At 42.3% G+C, this 19,884-nt stretch overlaps 1 protein-coding gene across 1 annotated transcript in view; it reads left to right on the top strand.

Moving 5' to 3' along the window:
* LOC311243051 (uncharacterized protein) overlaps positions 1-19,884 on the top strand; it is a 96,953-nt gene that overhangs the window by 20,513 nt on the left and 56,556 nt on the right. The window contains exons 6-8 of the mRNA XM_084332122.1: positions 2,406-2,550; positions 11,784-11,853; positions 16,891-17,016. Of these exons, the coding sequence (XP_084188248.1) occupies positions 2,406-2,550; positions 11,784-11,853; positions 16,891-17,016 (341 nt within the window). The remainder of the gene's footprint in view (positions 1-2,405; positions 2,551-11,783; positions 11,854-16,890; positions 17,017-19,884) is intronic.

Genomic DNA, 19,884 nt, shown 5'->3' with positions numbered 1-19,884 from the left:
TATTATTCCACACTGGGACATTTCATATAGAGCTAACATGAGCTAACGTTAGCTACCGAGCTAACGGAGGTATCATGCACTCGACTATTGCTGGAGCATTTGTTGATATCAGCAGCTATCAGTAGCTAGCCAGCTAGATAACGTTAGACAATGCATCATGTATTAAACTAAAGTGAATAGTTGACTGGGTCATTTAGTTTTAAACAGTAACGTTAGCTAGGTAGCTAACGTTAGCTCACGGAGGTCTCATGCACTAGAGCAGACTATTGCCGGAGGCAATAGGAGCCTCTGTGTTGACACGGGTAAGGGAGGGGCAGGGGAGGAGGAGGAGGGGCCGTGCGCTGCAGCTCTGTGTGCTTCAGAGAGAAGTCAGCGAGTGAGATCTCCGCTAAGAATTGGATCATGTTTTTCGATCGGTTTTTTCACGATCTGCCATGATAAATCATTATAGGAATTCACCGATCTCAGATTTATACTGAATATCGGCCGATACCGATCGCTGGCCGATCGATCGGGGCATCCCTAAATTGTACCCATTCTGCAATCTGTTAATAAAGTTTTCAATCAGACAAATGTATAGAAAAGCTTTTATTATAACATTCGTTGCAGTAAAATCATTATGCCTCGTTTAGTACTCCCGCGGAGCGCTGGTAGTCTACTCGTGGGCCGCGGGGAGGTAACGTTATTAGCTACGGTAAGTTTGTTGTGGTTCTCTCGTGTAAATCAATGGCGGACTTCCCGGAAGTAAAAAACGAATAAGCGCTTGCCGATTGGTGGTAAGAACAGCAGGAGGTGGGTGCAAGCAGTGTGACGTAATTGGCAGAATCGTCAATCAAAATTGTTCTGTTGTACCTGACACGACACATGCATTGCAAACTCAGATTATGGAGATATTACTGGAGAACATGGAGCTTTGTTTGAGAGAGATACAGTGAGTGCTGTCTCTTAAACTCTTAAAACTCATAAACTGTTTAGTCTTTTTAGTCAAGTTAGTCTGAAAGCTTATTGTAGCTTATTGTATGTGTAGCAGGGTGTATTATCCCTGCTTTATGGGAGTGGTTGTTGTACACGGCCACCTGGAAGCGAGAATGCAGCAGAGCTCAGTCCAGCTGGATCCCCGACTGTAGGCCAGGAATGTTGCAGTGGAGGTCGAGCAGCAGGAGTGGATGAGGCCTAGGATTCACTGACCTAGGGATGGTACTCTGGTCCTTCTTGCCCTCCAGGGCGATCAGCAGTAGCTCCCCACACACCCACACTTCCCCCAATACTTCCTGAGCCCTCCCACACTGATGGCCGTAAGATGGATGATATATTCGCTCCCAAAAGCAGTACTCTTCCTTAATGATGAGTGGAGACCTTTCACAATAAACTATAGGCAGGGGGTGGGGAAAGGGTTAAACAATAATGAGCATTACCCGGAGAGAAAAGGGTTAGTCAAAATGCACATTAAAGACACACACACAGCGCTCCCATTTACGTCTCCTTTACTGGAAGTCTGATTCAAGATACAAAGGAATTACTCAATTAGGAAAGTTATTCCCACACTGGGCACCTAGTGCTCTCGCTCTACAATACACATGGAGGGAAGCTATTCCCACACCGGGCACCTAGTGCTCTCACTCTGTATTACAGGCACCGTAAGAACCTCTTCCCTTTAAGAGTTATCTACTGTTCCGCTTCGCGGAAGGTGAGCACAAGGTAAGGAGTAAAGGAGTTCAATGGGAATTTTATAAAGAACCACACATTATTATTACACTCAAAAGAAATTAACAGTGGGCCCACATTAGCAAATAAAAGTCCTATCTAAAGCCGGCTTTTCCCCCAAAACAATAAATGGTTGGGGCGCCCCTGGACACTGCTGCCAGCGTTCGTTCAAAGCACCGTTTATCTTCGCCCTTAGAGAGCCTGCGCCACACAGTGAATTGTCTACCGATAACGTTTCAGCACTCGAAGCGCCGCTGTACTAATCCAAAATGGCGGGCCTGCTCTCACCACCAACCGTCCGGGTGGTAAGATGGCCGCCGGGCGATCCCGCGATACAGGCAGCGGGGCGGGGTAGACGCTGGGCAGGTGAGCTGCTGGGGCAACGGCTTGGAGGGGCTGGAGGAGCGTGCAGTGTAGTGACGTCCTCTGCTGGGCTGAAGAGGTGGGCCGACACGCGGGCTAAACTGTGGTGCTAGCCTAAACAAAGCTAAGCTGTGGGTCGTGGTGAACCCCCCTGCTATGACGCCTATACACAGCTAACGCAAGGTGGGCAATATCTACCACCTGGTCTTCGGCATGCGCTCGTCCGCGGGTGCATTCACAATGTCTCTTCCGCATTAACCAAACGCTAAGCTATCGCATACTTCTAGAATAACCCGTTGTGTAACTGAGTTTATCTCTCGCGTGCTGAATCTCCGGAGCTCCAGTCCAGTACATCTTCCTCCCTCTGTGGAAAACGATGAAGAGGAAGCCCCTCCCTTGGCACCGCGCTCTGAGCCCGTACTTCTTCACCTGTGCCTCCCTGCCCAGCGTGACCACCAGCGCCCCTGGCGGCACCTGTATCCTGTCCCACTATGAAGTGTCAATGTCGGGATAGGGATGATCAAGAGCATGGTCAGCCGGTTACACAACGTCCTCGTGAACACAGGGAATGCAAAAGATTAGCGTTAGACACCTTGAATAATAGTCATACATTTTCGGGTGTCTACATATGACTCAGACTTCAGCAATAATCATGAGCATTATAAAATATATAAAAAACACATGGCATGATGGAATACCATAAACATATTTCTTGATGTTTCCTTTTTTAAGTAAGTAAAGAGGCCTATGTTCATTTCATGCTTGTAAGTCGCTTTGGATAAAAGCGTCAGCTAAATGACTAAATGTAAAATGTTAAAATGTAATATCAGTGAGCACAATTTGTAACACAAAAAGAGACGTGTAGCCTAATTTATTTAATATTTTATTTATTCATTTTATTATTATTTTATTTGTTTCCATGCCTAAAATAATAGTCAAGCATAGGGCTAAAACATTTTCATAAACAATATGATTTTGTTATATGGTTATAATAAAAGCTTTGCTATACATTTGTCTGATTGATAACAAACTTTATTAACGGATTGCAGAATGGGTACAATACAGTACAGCTCATTACAACAGTGCTAAGACTGGAGGATGAAGACCAGAAAAATACTTTTGGCTTTTTTACATAAGGCTCCTCTATTTTCAATTCATCAAAACATTTAGAGACATACAAATATACAGTAGTTTCAATTTTTTTAATTTAATTTAAATATATATATATTTTTTGCCAAACATTTTCGGTATCGGCCGATTGTGTTTTGCCGCAAATTTTCATATCGGTGCATCACTAGTATCAACATCAACCAAGTTTCCCACATTGGCATGGACATGTTGTAAGGGAGACTTTCCTTAACACTTTGGTTGCCTTGGGTTAAATTCATGATATACCATAGGTTGCCGGCTCTATTTGTCTATGGAGAAGTACCCCTTCTTTGCATGGCTATAACTTTTTAAATTCTATTGCTACATTGCCATTATTAGGGCCCATTCAAAGTCCTATATGTATTGTTCATTGTGTAGCAACGTTAAACTTTTTCATTCACATATTCATAGTAAAGTATGGTCTAATGCAGGGGTGGCCAACCAGTCAGAGACTAAGAGCCACAAAAAAATGACTGTGGTACCACAAAGAGCCACACCATATACCAGCGTTTCTCAACCTTTTTTTTCAGTCACGGCACCCTTCATGTGTTTATAGGTCTCACCCTCTGGCCTCTGAAGTTGCTAATGTCTTTTCTATTTGGGCCTCACAGGGTTAAAAGTACCCTGTGAGACCCACGGTTGCAAAATTACAAAATCACTTTTAGCCATTTAAAAAAATAATGTTTATTTAAAAATGTTTAAAGGGGAACTATTTTACTATTTCTTTCACTATTTGGGCACTTTTACACAATTCCTGTGAGTCTATGGAACACCTAGGTTTTTTTTTAAAAAAATGCATTGTTTTGTATTTCTAATCAAGTACTAAAAACCGCATTTTTTTACCTCAAGATCTTAAGCCGTTTTGAGGCTGGGCTCCAACCACTGTGTGGCCTGGTGCCAACTGCCACATCAACTGCCACATTATTATGCAGCTGAGAAATCTCTGACATCACAGATATGCACATTTTCAGATGACTCAGTTCAGTGAGGGTGAATATTGTGAGAGGAGAATTGGAAGAATTCGCCAATATGAGAATTAGAGACATATATCCCATTAATATAAGTCCACATAGCTAAGAAACAATGGTAAACACTGAAAAAAGCCATTTATAAGATAGTTCCCCTTTAAGCACATGTATAGTCAATTGGTCCTGTTGTTCAGCCTCACAATGCTATTTGATAGTAAATGTGTTTATATGTCCCACCCTCTGGCCTCTGAAGTTGCTAATTTCTTTTTAATTTGGGCCTCACAGGGTTAACCTCTTAAGCCCGAGATATACAGTAAAAGTGTATATTTTCAGCATTATGTTTGTTTACCAATTATTTTAACTGTTATTAGTGAAATATAAGATTATAGAAATCTCAGGGCATTGAGTCGGAAACCGGCGCATATTGACAGGAAAGTGGCACAGCCAAAAGTGAGTGTAGTCTTTTGAAGGAAGAGACTCAGGGCTTTCAAATTTCGAAAAACTACCCTACCCAGCTCACACCAGCCCCTGTCAATCATCTGACTTCTGGATTTACTTTTTAATTTCTCTTATTTTTTGGGATTATCTCCCACAAACCTGAACGTTATTGCCATAAAACAGAACGCAGTTAGTTTCTCTACCTTTCTGTGAACGTCTTGCAAAAAACGGTGTTGCAATATGATGAAGAATGGTGGAGAAATTTACATTATAAAAAAGATGGCAGAATTCAGTACTGTATCTACAAAACCTTCTGTTTAATCATCTTCCCTTTATTCATTTGCTTAGATTTTTCAGGTCTGGTCAATTTTAGCATGGTGTTATTTACAGTCAAAGATAATTTTTTTTTTAAATAGAATTGATATTCTCCTTTGGTTCATTACAATTTACTCTCAAGCCTAGTAACAGACACACTATTTCTGACACTGATCCATATATGTCCCTAGATTCAGATACTAAGAACATGCAAATGGACCATTTAAAAAAAATTGTAAATGTTTATTCTACGTCCTTATGGAATGAGTGAAATAAAAAAAAAAAAGTAAAAAAAAAAAAAAGTAAAAAAAAAAAAAAAATATATATATTTTTTTTATTTTTTTTTATTTTTTTTTATGGATGGAAGAGCCGCACATTGACGGGCAAAGAGCCGCATGCGGCTCGCGAGCCGCGGGTTGGCCACCCCTGGTCTAATGTATAAGTATGTTTTCATCTCTTTCTGCAGATTTCTCCAGAACATGATCTATAGCCCCAAATGCATTATATTGATGATGCAATACAGTTTTATGGCAATCAGCGCGATATAAAAAATTCCAACTAGACGTACTTCTATAAGTTACTACACGTCATCTGATGTTGACCGGATGGGCTAGGGGGTGTTTATAATTCCATGGGCAGCGTTATACCAATCATCTAATGTGGGTCAAATGTTGATAATAGCAGTTAGTATCGAAGACGGTAACGTTACACGCTGAAACTCACCCCAGTCTCCGCGCGCCGTTGGGCGATCATCGTAGAGTAGAAGTCTTATCATTATGGGATGTAAATTTACCCGGTCCATCTCCAGCTTGTATAATGGTATATACGTCCAAATCATGTTGTTTATCGAGTTATTGGCAATCGATCACTGTGTAGCGTGACGAGCCAGAGTCCCGGGACCTATAGCGAGTGCCCGGAAGTACTACGGACGTCTAGCACAACCTCTATGGCACATCCTGTTAAGCGATTGCGCCGATCGGCCACCAGATGGCGCTCCTGAACCGCCAGAGAGCTCAGTGGGTCCTGCTGGTGGATCTCAGGCCAGCGGAGGGGACATATGAATCCGATCGCAGATTTTTGAAATATTGATATAAGGACGACGTAAAGCGTCCTCCGGCAACTTGAGCATGGCCGGGAATGACGTCTAAAGACGTTTCCCGGCACCAAAGTGTTAAACAATGCTCCTTATTTATTAATATTTTTTTTAACCCAGGCCCTATTTAAACATTTCTTGCACTGTTGCCTACGTCTCCACCTGCCTATTGGGAATATGAGATTCTCATTGGTAAATTCAGGATTTTCTAACCCCAGCTCTATTTCCCACTTACCAATGATGTTGCCGATCGGTAGAGACTTTTCTAGCCACAATCCATGCTGTTTGTTATGCTTAGTTGATACTCACAGTTCCTAGTAGTTGGCCACAAAACCAATGCGTCAATGGGGCCACGTTCCAGTCTGTACAAGCCCTGAAATAAATGCTGAAACCTACTTTGGGTGCACTGTGGAGTAGGTTTCAGCATTTATTTCAGGGCTTGTACCAGAATTATGAACTTGCCCTTTTAATTTCAAGTGATTAAATAAAGTTTTATTTAAAAAATGGGTTTTGAGTGAAAAACAAATATAAGTTTATTAAGTAATTGCCAGGTTTCACAGATGTGAATTAAACTTGTGGATTTCTTCTTTTAACTCAGACAAGTGACACTTGAGTTTTGTATTTGCCATGTCCTGTGAAAATATAAATTAAGGGGGCTTTCACACTAGCCATTCGGGGTTGAATCAGAGCACGATCGCACCAAAATAGTGTGATGAGAGAAGGCTCCCCCCGTCACCGGGGACGCTGATTCGCTCCAAACCTGGACTGCTGGAATAAGTGGTCTCGGGTGCGCGCCATTTTCCCAGACGACGGAGCGGGGCCGTGGTGTGCAAGCATAATGCTTTCATGCTTGCTTGAATTTTGGCAGATAAAAACATACAGCAACAACTGGACAATACCCACAAAAACTATATTTATGGGCAATTTGGCGAGTTCAGACCTCAACCAAACAAGCCTCACGGCTCAGTGGATGAAAACTTTGAGATGAAGCCACGTTACAAGCCCAAGACTTCCTTGGCTCGCATTAGGCCTGGCAATTTTTTTGCCATTGCTATGTCTATACATTGGTTTCTTGTTCGAATGCATTTATTTCTATAGACTGCCACAAAAAAATGGAGCCTCTAATAATTGCCCAAAACGTAAGCTGTAAAACATAGGTGTCAAACTCACGTCATTTGATGTGGCCCCCAAGAGCTCTGGTAATTTTTTTATTATTATTATTTTTTTAAACATTAATCTTGGGTTAAAAAATATCGGTGTTAAAATAATTGTGGGGTTAATGCGTTAATAAAGCTTTAACTTTGACAGCCTTAGTTATTATGCATTCTTACACATACATGTATGTTGAACATCTGAGGTATTGATGAAGTAACAAAGGAAAAAAGCCAAAAGCACTTACTCCTCAGACATTCTTTGACAATTTTACAGCCCAAAATACAAAAAAGATCCAGGCGGAATAGGTAAAGGGTTGAAGAAATATTGTCTGAACTGTCAGATGCAAACTGGCTGTGTGACATAACCGAGCATCTCGCTCAATTTAATAAGAAGCTGTAGGGACGCAAACAAGTCCCACCCAAAACTTGACCAATATAGTTGTGAACTGAGACAACCCTTATTTTGTTATTTTTGAGTACAGTTACAGTTGTGTGTTCATGCAGACACATAATAGCAATTTCATTACGAATTGAAAATGGGGGACCCTGATGTAAACGAGTCGGAAGTCTTTCTCTGGTCTGCATCCCCTTAACAATTGTGTGTATTGAGCTGTACTGTACTGTACCCATTCTGCAATCTGTTAATTAAAGTTAATTAAACGATCTTCCATTAGTTGGATGTATGGCCTCTGCAAGGTTGTGTGCAGCCATTTGTTTTTGTAACATCTGCTACATCTGTCCCACGTGTTTTTTGCAGCTCAGTTGTTAGTTCTGCCCCTCTTGACTGTGACAAAAAGGTTTTGAACAAACTTAATGTCATAGGTTGTATTTGATGATCTTCTTCTTTGTTATTTACTTGAATGGTTTGATCATTGATTAATGGAGTAATATGGGGTTCTGATCAACTAAAATTATTTGTTAAAATAACTAGGGATGCACCGAACGGGAAATTATTGGCCGAAACAAATACCGAAAATAGAAAACAGTTGGCCGAAAGCCGAAAGGCCGAAAATGATTCATAGAATAGATTTTTTTTTACCAATGTTGTGGAACATTATGATTATGGAAAAATATATGATTATGGCAAAACTTTACTTAAATAATAAATAATCACTATTATGGGTCCATAAAACATTTATTCAGCACTTCTGAATGCATACAGTACATTAATTCCATCTTTTCTCTGGCTGCCGCAGCGGACATCTGTGCTCTACTGAGCGCACCTTTCTAGTCCCCAGCTGAATGTGCTCGCTTGACTCGGCACAGTAGACGCGCGACAGACAGACGTCAATGTGAGAAACACAATCCCCCCCCCCACCCCCCCCCCCCCCCCTCGCTCTGAATAATATGCATATTAGATCACTCAGTGATTAACCGCGACGGGCATATGGTGAATGGGGATGTAAAGGCATGTTGAAGACGCATTTGTTGGACGCGTTGCGCGCAGAGTTTACATGGAGGCGGCGCGACTCCCGACAGCGCGACATCATCACAACAACACGCGAATGATATGCATATTAGATCACTCCTATCGCGATCACTCCTACCGCGACGGGCATAATAGTGAATGAGGATATGGAAGCATGTTGGGGACGCATTTGTTGGGACGCGTTGCGCGCAGAGTTTACATAGGGGCAGCGCGACTCCCGACAGTGCAACATCATCACAACAACACGCAAGGTTGTTTCTGTTTCGGTGATATATTTTTGGTGAAAAAACTCTTTCGGCCGAAAGCCGAAAGGCCATTTTTTTTTGCCATTTTCGGCCGAAAACTTTCGGTGCCGAAATTCCGGTGCATCCCTAAAAATAACATAAGCTAACATATATTTTTACATCTATGCAAATGCATATGCAATATGTATAACTTGAATAAGTAATAAATACAGAAACAACATGTTTAACAATATGTAAATGAGTAGCATTTATTTTACATTACATTAACATTTATACGGTCTTTGAGAGCAACCATAATGCTGATGTGGCCCTCTGTGAAAATGAGTTTGACACAAGATAAGCTAAAAACGCTACAAAGCCACTTATTCTGAGATGATAATTCATGTATCTGGATAACCAATGCACGGATTTTGTCGAGGCAGGTAGCGTTATTTCGGGAAAATTGATATCTATAGTCTGGTGTAGTTTTCGTCCATGAAAAATGGAGGCTGTAATAATTATTATTGTTAGAGTCTATGAATAATAATAATTAGAGCCTCCATTTTTCGTGGACGAAAACTACACCAGACTATAGATATCAATTTCCCCGAAATAACGCTACCTGCCTTGACAAAATCCGTGCATTGGTTACAGATGAATTAGCATCTTAGAATAACAAATAACACGTAAAAGACGCAACATCCAATTCGGCTTTTTCTCCAGCACGAGCCGACCAGCACGTCTTTCGTTGGATTGGCATGTCTAATAATGCTGTTATTAGAAAATGTGCGTGCACGGGTACAACAGATCAGTCAACAATGTCGAGCTAAAAGTGAAGAAGATGAAAAAATAGCGAATGCACGTTTCGACCCCCTCCGTCATTGACTAGGTCAAGTGATAGAAGTTGCGAAATCTCTATTTTGTTTTATCACCGGGAAGTTTTTATCTGACAAGTATGACCCTGTCGTTAATCAGATGATTTCCAATTCCCATGTTAAGAGCTACAGGCAGTCTCTATCTATCTCAATCACCTACTCGAGATAGAAGCCTGTGGCCGCTCGATATCCCCCAGCAAGGTGCTAAACTCGCCAAGTTCTCGAGTCAATTACTATTTCTATCAAGCTTACTTCATAGTCACTGGTTTAGTTATATCCAGTTGATATGAAATGTAAGCATAGAAGAGTTGTTAACCTCTTCTTGTTTGTAATAAACCGAATGTATGTCTAGGAGAACTCTTATTGACTATAATAACACCGCCAATAGCATATATATAATATATAACTTTAGCTGAAAAGCATTAACCAGCAATTGATTCAATCTGTAGTACATGCTGCCAGTACATATAGTCACCTCGGAGTATTGCAGGGCGCGGCTGGTATTGCTGGCATTGCTGGCAGGAATCAGTCCAAGAACTCAATGGATAATTATAAGAAGTCATCTTTATTTAAGGAAGTTACAAAAAAAGACTGTATTGGAAATGTCCAATACAGTTTAAAAGATTTTATAAACAAAACATCTCATCTCTAAAACTCTCCATCTCAAAACTCTGTAAAATCTCTGCTGGGAGCCTGCGAGTTGGTCTTTATAAAGGGCCCCAGATCTCTTCGCTATTGGTCCAAATACAGTGATGTAATTTCTACCATCCAATAACACATAAGGACTAACTCTCCTCCCCTCCTAGTTGCTACAGCAACCGGGGAAGTAACGGATCACGTTTTCTTGGGAAAAACCCTAGTTCTGTTATCTGTTTCTAGCTGGAGCTGAGGCCCCAAGGTTGTGTGCACATTCCAGAAGGGGCCCACCAGTATGGAAGCCAATTGCCCTGTGTGATACACAATACATCCTTCTAGCATGAGTAGCCTATATATAGTATATATATATACCTGTACTAATCATTGGTTATATGTTTACACATCACACATGTAGTTTTTAAAGTGTTATGATAACTCTCTCTTCTGACAAGACAGACATCCGTCACAGAGAGCTGTATCTGCCACGGATCCCGGCCCTCTATGCAGGCAGGACAGGCAAGGGTTAAAATGTGCCACCCTGCTCTTTTCATTCTGACTTGTTCGAACAGAGACTGCATTATCAAAAACGTTTTCTGTTTCCCTTCTGACTGCATATTAACTGTAACATAACATTACGTTTCGTTTTAAAGTGTATAAAGAATATACAGGTTATAAAAGAATACAAAAAGCCTTTATAATGCTTAATGTATTATATCATACAAGGGACAGAGAGAGAACAGGATGTCAATTTCCAAAAGGGTCACTGTTGTTCTGTGGCACTTCACAGGCTTCAATATCTTTTCCGTGATTTGATGCAGTGGACAGCATAATCGACCAAAACCAACCAGTGATCCCTCCGTTGTTTATTACCCATGCACAGTAATGTGGCCGGTTAGCCCATCCAAAGCAAGGGAGCCCGATGTTGTGACTAGTTGTGTTCAGCGGGACTATAGCGATCAAGTATATATGCGCATATTATCTTTTACTTTGTTCGTTATATGTTTTGTCTATCTGTCTGTAATCTATGTGGTTGGCGCGCGGCATGGCCATAATGTTTTTAGTGTAGGAAAAGTATCCAAAATCCAGCCTGTGTAACTAACTCAATGTCCTGTGTAACTGTTTTGGTTCATTCAGAAATATATAGACTATAGAGAGTTGCTCTCCTCAATTGTGCCTGGCTGGGAGCGAACCAAGACTGCAGTGTGTACGCAAACCAGAGGAGGGAGGGGGGGGGTGTTTGCACTCAAGGAAGGAGCGGAGCACCCGTTCCTAATGAGAAGACACCCTAAGCCTAATGACTATCATGAGGGCAAAATAAAACTATACTATAATATTCCTACTTTGTCTTAGGTGGAGGTGGAGGTGGTGGAGGTGGAGGTGGAGGTGGTGGAGGTGGAGGTGGTGGTGGAGGAGGAGGAGGAGGAGGAGGAGGAGGAGGAGGAGGAGGAGGAGGAGGTCCTAATCTTTCTGGCAAGAACCAGCCCCGCTCTGGACCATCACCCAAGGTAACTAATGATCTCCCCATTTCTCCCCCCATTTGACTCTCACTCAAACATCTCCTTTATCCAAGTCCTATCCTACAAAATATTCAGCAGGTATTTTTTTTTTTTTTTTTTTTTTTTAAACTTTGGCCATTCCGCTGGCTCTTTTTAGCGTTTATCGCTTTTTCTCTGGTCAAGAATGATCGACAGAAACAGGTTGAATGGGGGTACAGATTGGGGGAAGACACTCTGAGAAAGTTACGGCTTTGTCCGGGAATCGAACTTGCTACCCCAGATCCGTGACGAGCACGGTTGTCCCCGGCGCCGAAATAGCGCTCGAGGTACGCGGTGAGCTACTGGAGCTCCCCAGGTATTTAATTCTTTACCACCATCGTATTACTCTCACTGTATGTACAGAAAGAACATCAGTAGAAATGTAGATGATGTCACGCTGGTTATCATCTTTAGTAGCGCTATGTTAAAGTTCATGAACAAATAAATAATACTCTGGAGCCCTGGTTTGACTGGCCTGGCCTGTAACATACTGGGGGAAACCATTTGTTTTATCTGGTACTTCATTAACTCATTCTGCGCCAGAGGGCGCTAGTACGCCAACGCTTTAATCAATGGGGGGACTGCGAGATTTGCGAGTGCTTAAAATATAGCTTATATTATAGCTATCGGTCTAATACGCCCGTCGATTGTCAGTGAGTTGCTTCCAGTCAATATGTACAAAACGGATTGTTTTTTCATCCGTACATTTCCCTTTTATACCGTTTTGTGATTCTTGGTAATCCCAGGAAAAGACGCGATAATAGCCCTTTAGTGGAATACACTAAACACGTTGTCATTTTCCGCCTGATTATCGAATCTTCCTGAAATCAATGCTAGATTATCATTATTATCCTTCCTCATGCAAGAATGAAATGGGCCCTGGAGCGCGGCCCTCCCCCGCCACCTCCTCCCACTCAACGGCACACAGCCACACACACAGACAGCCGCGATCGCGGTAGAAAGAAATATCAGATCAACGCAAGATTTTATATATAGTGTTCTTACCTTGTCTCTGATGTAATGCAAAAGAAATAATCCAATTATCTGATCGCCATTCCAAATACTGCTCGTGGAGCACATTACCGAGCGTTACACATGAACGGGCGGGCAGGGTTAGTGTACCATGCCATCGTTGTAAAGGCCTGCCTCGTCTGAGTATTTAAACCCCGCCCGCACGGCTCAGATCGGCCCTGAAAAGAAACTACACCATTTCTAATAGAATGCAATACCTGCTGGAAAGCGTAGGCGGCGGTATTAGCCCTTTTGCGAGCTCAGACCCATTCCCAATGATAACATCAGGCTGGATGGATGAAAATTATTGGATATAGCTAATAAAAGAAATAACGATTAAAACCCGACTTTTCTCGTGATTGGCGCTGAACGGTCCGTGATTGGCGTTGAATGAGTTAATGTACACTACCGTTCAAAAGTTTGGGGTCACTTCAAAATGTCCTTATTTTTTTAAGAAAAGCACAGTTTTTTTTCAATGATGATAACATTAACACTGAGTGCCAGCAGGGGGCGCACTATTTATCGCTTGAATGCCAGCCATTTGAGACTGATTTTCCGATATTTCATGATTTTCGCGGAGCTATTTCTATATTCTATATTATGGCTATGTGTCTAATACGCCCGTCGCTTATCAAGGACTTGCTTGCAGTCGACATGTATGAAACGGATTGTTTTTTCATCAGTATATTTTCGTTTTATACCGTTTTGAAAAATTTCAACAAAAAAATTATTCTGTGATAATAGCTCTTTAGTGGAATACACAAAACACGTTGTCATTTTTCGGCCTATTTATGAATAGTTTTCAAATAAACGCTAGATTATCGATAGTATATGTGTACTTATGCACGCTAGAGAAGAGGGCTGAAAAATCGATTATCTATTTCCTGGTCAGCGCTAACGTCATACACGCACACACACACACACACACAGACAGACACGTTGAGATATATGTGAAAAATACATCTGATTACCCCAAGACTGGTAACATAGATTCCTTACCTCACATCAGATGTTCTGCAAAAAGATTATTCCAATTCCTGATTGCCATTCCAAATATCGATCACGTTTATTGATCCAACGTTAGGTACTCGAAACGCATATTCCACGCTGTTCTGAGGGTCCACAATGAATCCGATCGGCTCGGGTTATATGCCTGAGAAGTAAAATGTGGAATCCGGATATTTTTTTTCTCATACTCTTTGAGTCCAATCCAATGGGTGCATTACCATCCGGGAGATGATAGGGGGCGGTATTTTCCCTGTTCGAGCTCATACAGTCCCAATGGTAACGTGAGGCTGGATGGAGGAAAAATGAATGGATATCGCTAATAAAAGCAATAACGATTAAATAACAAGATTTCTCGTCCCTGGCACTCAACGCATGGCATGAAATAACGAGATTTCTCGTGGCTGGCACTCAATATGTTAAATGCATCTGAATACACTATACATTTTTAATGTGGTAAATGACTATTCTAGCTGCAAACGTTACGTTAGCACAGCTGAAAACGGGTTTGCTGGTTAGAGAAGCTATAAAACTGGCCTTCCTTTGAGCTAGTTGAGTATCTGGAGCATCCCATTTGTGGGTTTGATTATACTCTCAAAATGGCCAGAAAAAGGGGCGGCTAAGTGGCGCAGTGGGCAAGGCGCTCGCCACTAACACAGGAGATGCTGGGTTCGAGCCCAGCTCTCTGCGTTGCTTCCGGCTTGGCTGGTTCATACTAATACAATTGGCAGTATTAGGGGGTGGGAAAGCCGGTGGGTGGGGATCGGACATTGTGGACAGCGACTCCTACAGGTCGGTTGGTGCGCCTGTACAGCAGAATCAGGACGTATCGGGGGCAGCGTGAGCCTCCCACGTGCTACTCCTCGCCACTGAGAGATCGCGCTGTGCAGGTGAAAAGATGCGACGACTGCCTCCTCGTGTACCGGAGGGGACACGTGATGCAAGGCTTCGTCCACATTGCAGCCGACCAGTGGGAGGCATGGTCTAACAACGTTCGAGACAGGGGAGGGTAGAATTGGATAATATGAAAATTGGGATGGGAGAAAAATAAAAAATTGCCAGAAAAAGATAACTTTCACTTGAAACTCGACAGTCTATTCTTGTTAAGGCTATTCCATGTGAGAAATTGCCAAGAAACTGAACATTTCCTACAACAGTTTGTACTACTCCCTTCAGAGAACAGCACAAACAGGCTCTAATCAGAGTAGAAAGAGAAGTGGCAGGCCCCATTGCACAACTGAGCAAGAAGAAGTACATTAGAGTTTCTTTTGTGAGACGCAGAACAAGTGAAAAGATGCTGGAAGAGTGCCTGACACCATCTGTCAAGCATGGTGGAGGTAATGTGATGGTCTGGGGCTGCTTTGGTGCTGCTAAAGTGGTAGATTTGTACAAGATAAAGGGATTTTGAATAAGGAAGGCTATCACTCAATTTTGCAACACCATGCCATACCCTGTGGACAGTGCTTGGTTGGAGCCATTTTCCTCCTACAACAGGACAATGACAATGACCCAAAGCATGGGATTACAGCACCCAGTGTGAAAACTTGTGAGCGCGGTCTAACTTGACTATATTGATCCAAAGCACACCTCCACATGATGCAAGAACTATTTAGGGAAGAAGCAGGCAGCTGGTATTCTGTCTGTAATGGAGTGACCAGCGCAGTCACCAGATCTCGACCCTATTGAGCTGTTGTGGGAGCAGCTTGACCGTATGGTACGCAAGAAGGCACTTCAATCCAACTTGTGGGAGGTGCTTCAGGAAGCGTGGGGTGAAATTTCTTCAGATTCCCTCAACAAATTAACAGCTAGAATGCCAAAGGTCTGCATTGCTGTAATTGCTGCAAAGGGAGCATTCTTTAATGAAAGTAAAGTTTGAAGGACAAAATTATTATTTCAAAATTAAAATCATTATTTCTAACCTTGTCAATGTCTTGACTATATTTTCTATTAATTTTGCAACTCATTTGATAAATAAAAGTGAGTTTTCATGGAAAACACGTAATTGTCTGGGTGACTCCAAACTTTTTAATGGTAGTGTATGTTTATTGTACCATTTACAGTTACTTACTATGGTTGGGAGGGAAATCGTATATATATACATTTTGTGTTATTGCAGAAGACTGCCAGTAACATGTTTTTGTTCAAATTATAGCATTTGTTGTCATAATGAGTGACTAAACTGGGAAATAAATCTTGAGGTTTACATTGAGTAAAGGTTTAATTTTAATTCAGTGATAAAAATCTTTTTGAGACCAGTCAAATGAGAAAAGTAACTCAAACCGGATCTAGAATCTAATCTACGAGTGTATTGAATCCAGAATAATTTGGAATCTAATCATGACTCCCAAGAACTGAAGATTTCCTGAATCCTGCATTCCCATTACTTAATGCAGGGGTTCCCAAACTTTTCAGGCCGGGACCCAGAAAATAAGGCGTCAGAGAGCCGCGGCCCAATGCACATCGTCAGGCTTTTATTTTTTTTGTTTGCCAGGCGACCGATTTTTTAAGCCAAATATCACTTCAATCCTATTAAGTTAGTTCAAGTTAGTTATTCATTTATATGTGCTATTTATGAGAGGGCTAACTTGTTGCAAAATAATGATAATAATAATAGCCTCATTAAAATACTATTGTTGCTTCGGTTGTTTTCAGCGTTTTATGTGCATAATCTGTTATTTAGTTTGAAATGTTCGTTGAAATAAGTAGATTTTTCGTTTTTGTTTATTTATTAAGTTAATATAAAACCATATAGTCACATTTTAGAATACAATAGAATAGAATTTTAGAATACAACTAGAAACACTGTCCTGGCCTGCTTCTAAGTTCAGTGGCCTGACAAAATAAAATAAAAATGTGTTTGTTTTTGGAAATCATCTCGCGGCCCTCCCGTGGCTGCTCGCGGCCCACCTTTGGGTCGCGACCCCAACTTTGGGAACCACTGACTTAATGTACCTAAATGTGTGTCTAAAGCAAACCTTGTGTCTTCCTCAGCTGAGAAGCAGAGTGGTGGTGGCTAAGTACGACAGAACAGAAAAGACGGAATACAACAAAACAAGCCTGTCTGCTTTAGCTGAACCCTTTGGCATACTGACTAAAACCCTCGTGCTCAAGAACAAGGTAAGACTGCTTTAAAACTGCCTAAATCACATCACCAGTCATTATAAACAGTTAGCAAAACATCACCAGTCATTATAAACGGTTAGCAAAACATCACCAGTCATTATAAACAGTTAGCAAGACATCACCAGTCATTATAAACAGTTAGCAAGACATCACCAGTCATTATAAACAGTTAGCAAAACAGTCGTTTTCAGTTGGGAAGTCACACTGGCTTGTTTGCATATATGTTTTATGACCAAATTAATATTTCTTGTTTTTTTTCTGGCTTTCGTAAAGTGTATATAGTATACATTCAGAATGTAAATGTAGTTGATTAGATTGAGGGGCGTGCTGTGGGTGGCCCTGGCCCTAAGGCCCACACATGTCAATCGGAGGGCCTCATTTTATAAACTAATGAGAAGCCAACATGGGGTCAAAGCTGCATCACCCAATTAGTGGGCTATCTGTCATTGGATGTGTCTATTCGAATACCAACGGAGTTGTGCGTTTTGAGAATCTGATTGGCCACTGACGTTTCTGGTCATGTGACATGTGCGCCCAATCGCGTGACGAGCTGTGTCTTTGCCCATTTCCGCGTCAACAGCCTGCAAACTACCTAACGCCTAGTTTATCACTGGGTAAGCTTAGGCGACTCTTTCGAAATTGGTTACGGTTAGAGTTTGGAATCAGGGCTGGCGTTCTATCGCCATGCTCTAAGACAAACTAACCTTAACCAACTTCGAAAGAGTGCCTAAGCTTAACCGTCGAAAGAACTTGCCGTCACACGATTGGTGCACATGTCAGGGCTCGCATCCACCTGCCTCACATTTATGACCGCACGCGTCTTTTTTCAATGTATTCCAATGGGGAGGGAGCGTAGTTAGTGCGCTACGGTCGGCTTTTTTCCCCACCGCCTTTCAGCTTTTCTATGCGGCCGCATACAGCCTAGAGAGTTGAAACGTTCTGAACTTTTTCTCACCGCATGCGCCCCGCCCCATTCTACCGGGCGCACTGCCAGCATGTTTCAGCTAGAAATATGCGCCAGGTGGACGCGGGCCCTCACGCGACCAGAAACGTCAGTGGCCAATCAGATTTGCAAAACGCACAACTCCGTTGGTATTCGAATATACCGTACTTTTCGCACTATAAGCCGCACCTGACTATAAGCCGCAGCAGCTAAATTGAATGATGTGTACATATATAAGCCGCACTGGACTATAAGCCGCAGGTGTTTTAATGTTTAATTACCATATGTAAGGGTTCGTGCACAGAGGGGATTGTCACAATACTGTCGGACAAATAACAAGAATTAACTCATTTACAAGTTGTATTAAGTTTAGCAAATAAGGGAACAGATAAATAACATTTCAATGCAGTAAAAAAAGCAATATCTTCGGGTTTGGTCCACATATAAGCCGCACCGTTATATAAGCCGCAGGGTCGAAAAATGGGGAAAAAAGCCGCGGCTTATAGTCCGAAAAGTACGGTAGGCGTCATTGGATACTAGAGCCTGACCAATACTGGATTATTTTTTTTTATCCACTTTTTTTTTTTTATCCCTGTTTTTCTGTGTTTTTCTCCCATCCCAATTTAGTCTTCATGCCAATTCCCCCCTCCCCTTCCTGGTCGCTTCTATACTTTAGGCAAGTGGCTTGTCCTTCCGCGTTCCCGTTTTGCGCTCTGATTGGCCACACACGTTTCTGGTCATGTGTAGGGATGGGTACCGAATTCGGTTCTTTTGAGGTACCTTTTTATTATTTTTTTATTTACTTTTTTTACTTTTATTTTTACCTTTTCATGTCAACGTTCACACGCACAATATATGCTTACCTAGGATTTGACTTGATTCAACAACAAAGCAGTTGGAGCAATGGCAAGCCGAAAACGGTCGAAATTGTAGTTATTTGAAGTTAGGATTTTTTTTTCATGACTGAGGTAGGTAAATAAATTCTTTTTAGACTAAAGTACCGAAAAAAGGTACCGTTGGGTACCGGTATCGATGTACCGGTACCGGTACCGTATCGGTTCAAATGTGAAAGGTACCCATCCCTAGTCATGTGACATGTGCGCCAATCGTGGGACGGCAAGTTTTTGGACGGTTAAGCTTAGGCACTCTTTTGAAGTTGGTTAAGGTTAGAGTTTGTCTTAGAGCATGGCGATAGAACGCCAGGTAGTTGGCAGGCTGTTCGACGCGGAAATGGGCAAAGACGCAGCTCGGCACTCTATTGGGCGCACATGTCACATGACCAGAAACGTGCGTGGCCAATCAGAGCGCAAAACGGGAACGCGGAAGGACAAGCCACTTGCTTAAAGCATAGACGCTTCCTGGTCGTTGCTTGCATGTGCCCCCCACTGGTCGGTCTAGGGAGGGTTGATAGATATTATCACATGTCCCCTCCGATACATGCAGAGTCAGCCAGCCACTTCTTTTTACCTGCCAGCGCGGACTCTCATTGGTGAGGTATAACGTGTGGGAGGCTCACACTACCCTCACCATCTCCCTTCCTCGCTGTGCAGGCGCCATGACCGACCTGTAGGAGTCGCTGTTTACAACGACAAGAATACCACCCCACCGGCTTCCTTCCCGCTGACTCTGCCAATTGAGCCAGTATGACGGCCGGCCAAGCCGGGGGCAACGCTGACAGCCGGATTCGATACCAGTGTTTCTCGCGTTGGTGACGAGCACTTAGTCCGCTGCGCCACCCAGCCGCCGCCAATACTGGATTCTTTTTTTAATCTACCTTTTTCAATTTTTCTCCCATCCCAATTTCGTATTATCCAATTCTTCCCTCCCCTGTCTCAAATGTTGCTAGACCATGCCTCCCACTGGTCGGCTGCAATGTGGACGAAGCCTTGCATCTCGTGTCCCCTCCGGTACACGAGGAG

This window comes from Notolepis coatsorum, assembly GCF_963971535.1.
Source record: "Notolepis coatsorum genome assembly, chromosome: 16".
Classification (NCBI taxonomy): domain Eukaryota; kingdom Metazoa; phylum Chordata; class Actinopteri; order Aulopiformes; family Paralepididae; genus Notolepis; species Notolepis coatsorum.
The sequence above is the reverse complement of the archived record's forward strand: the minus strand, read 5'-3'. Positions and strand labels throughout refer to the sequence as shown.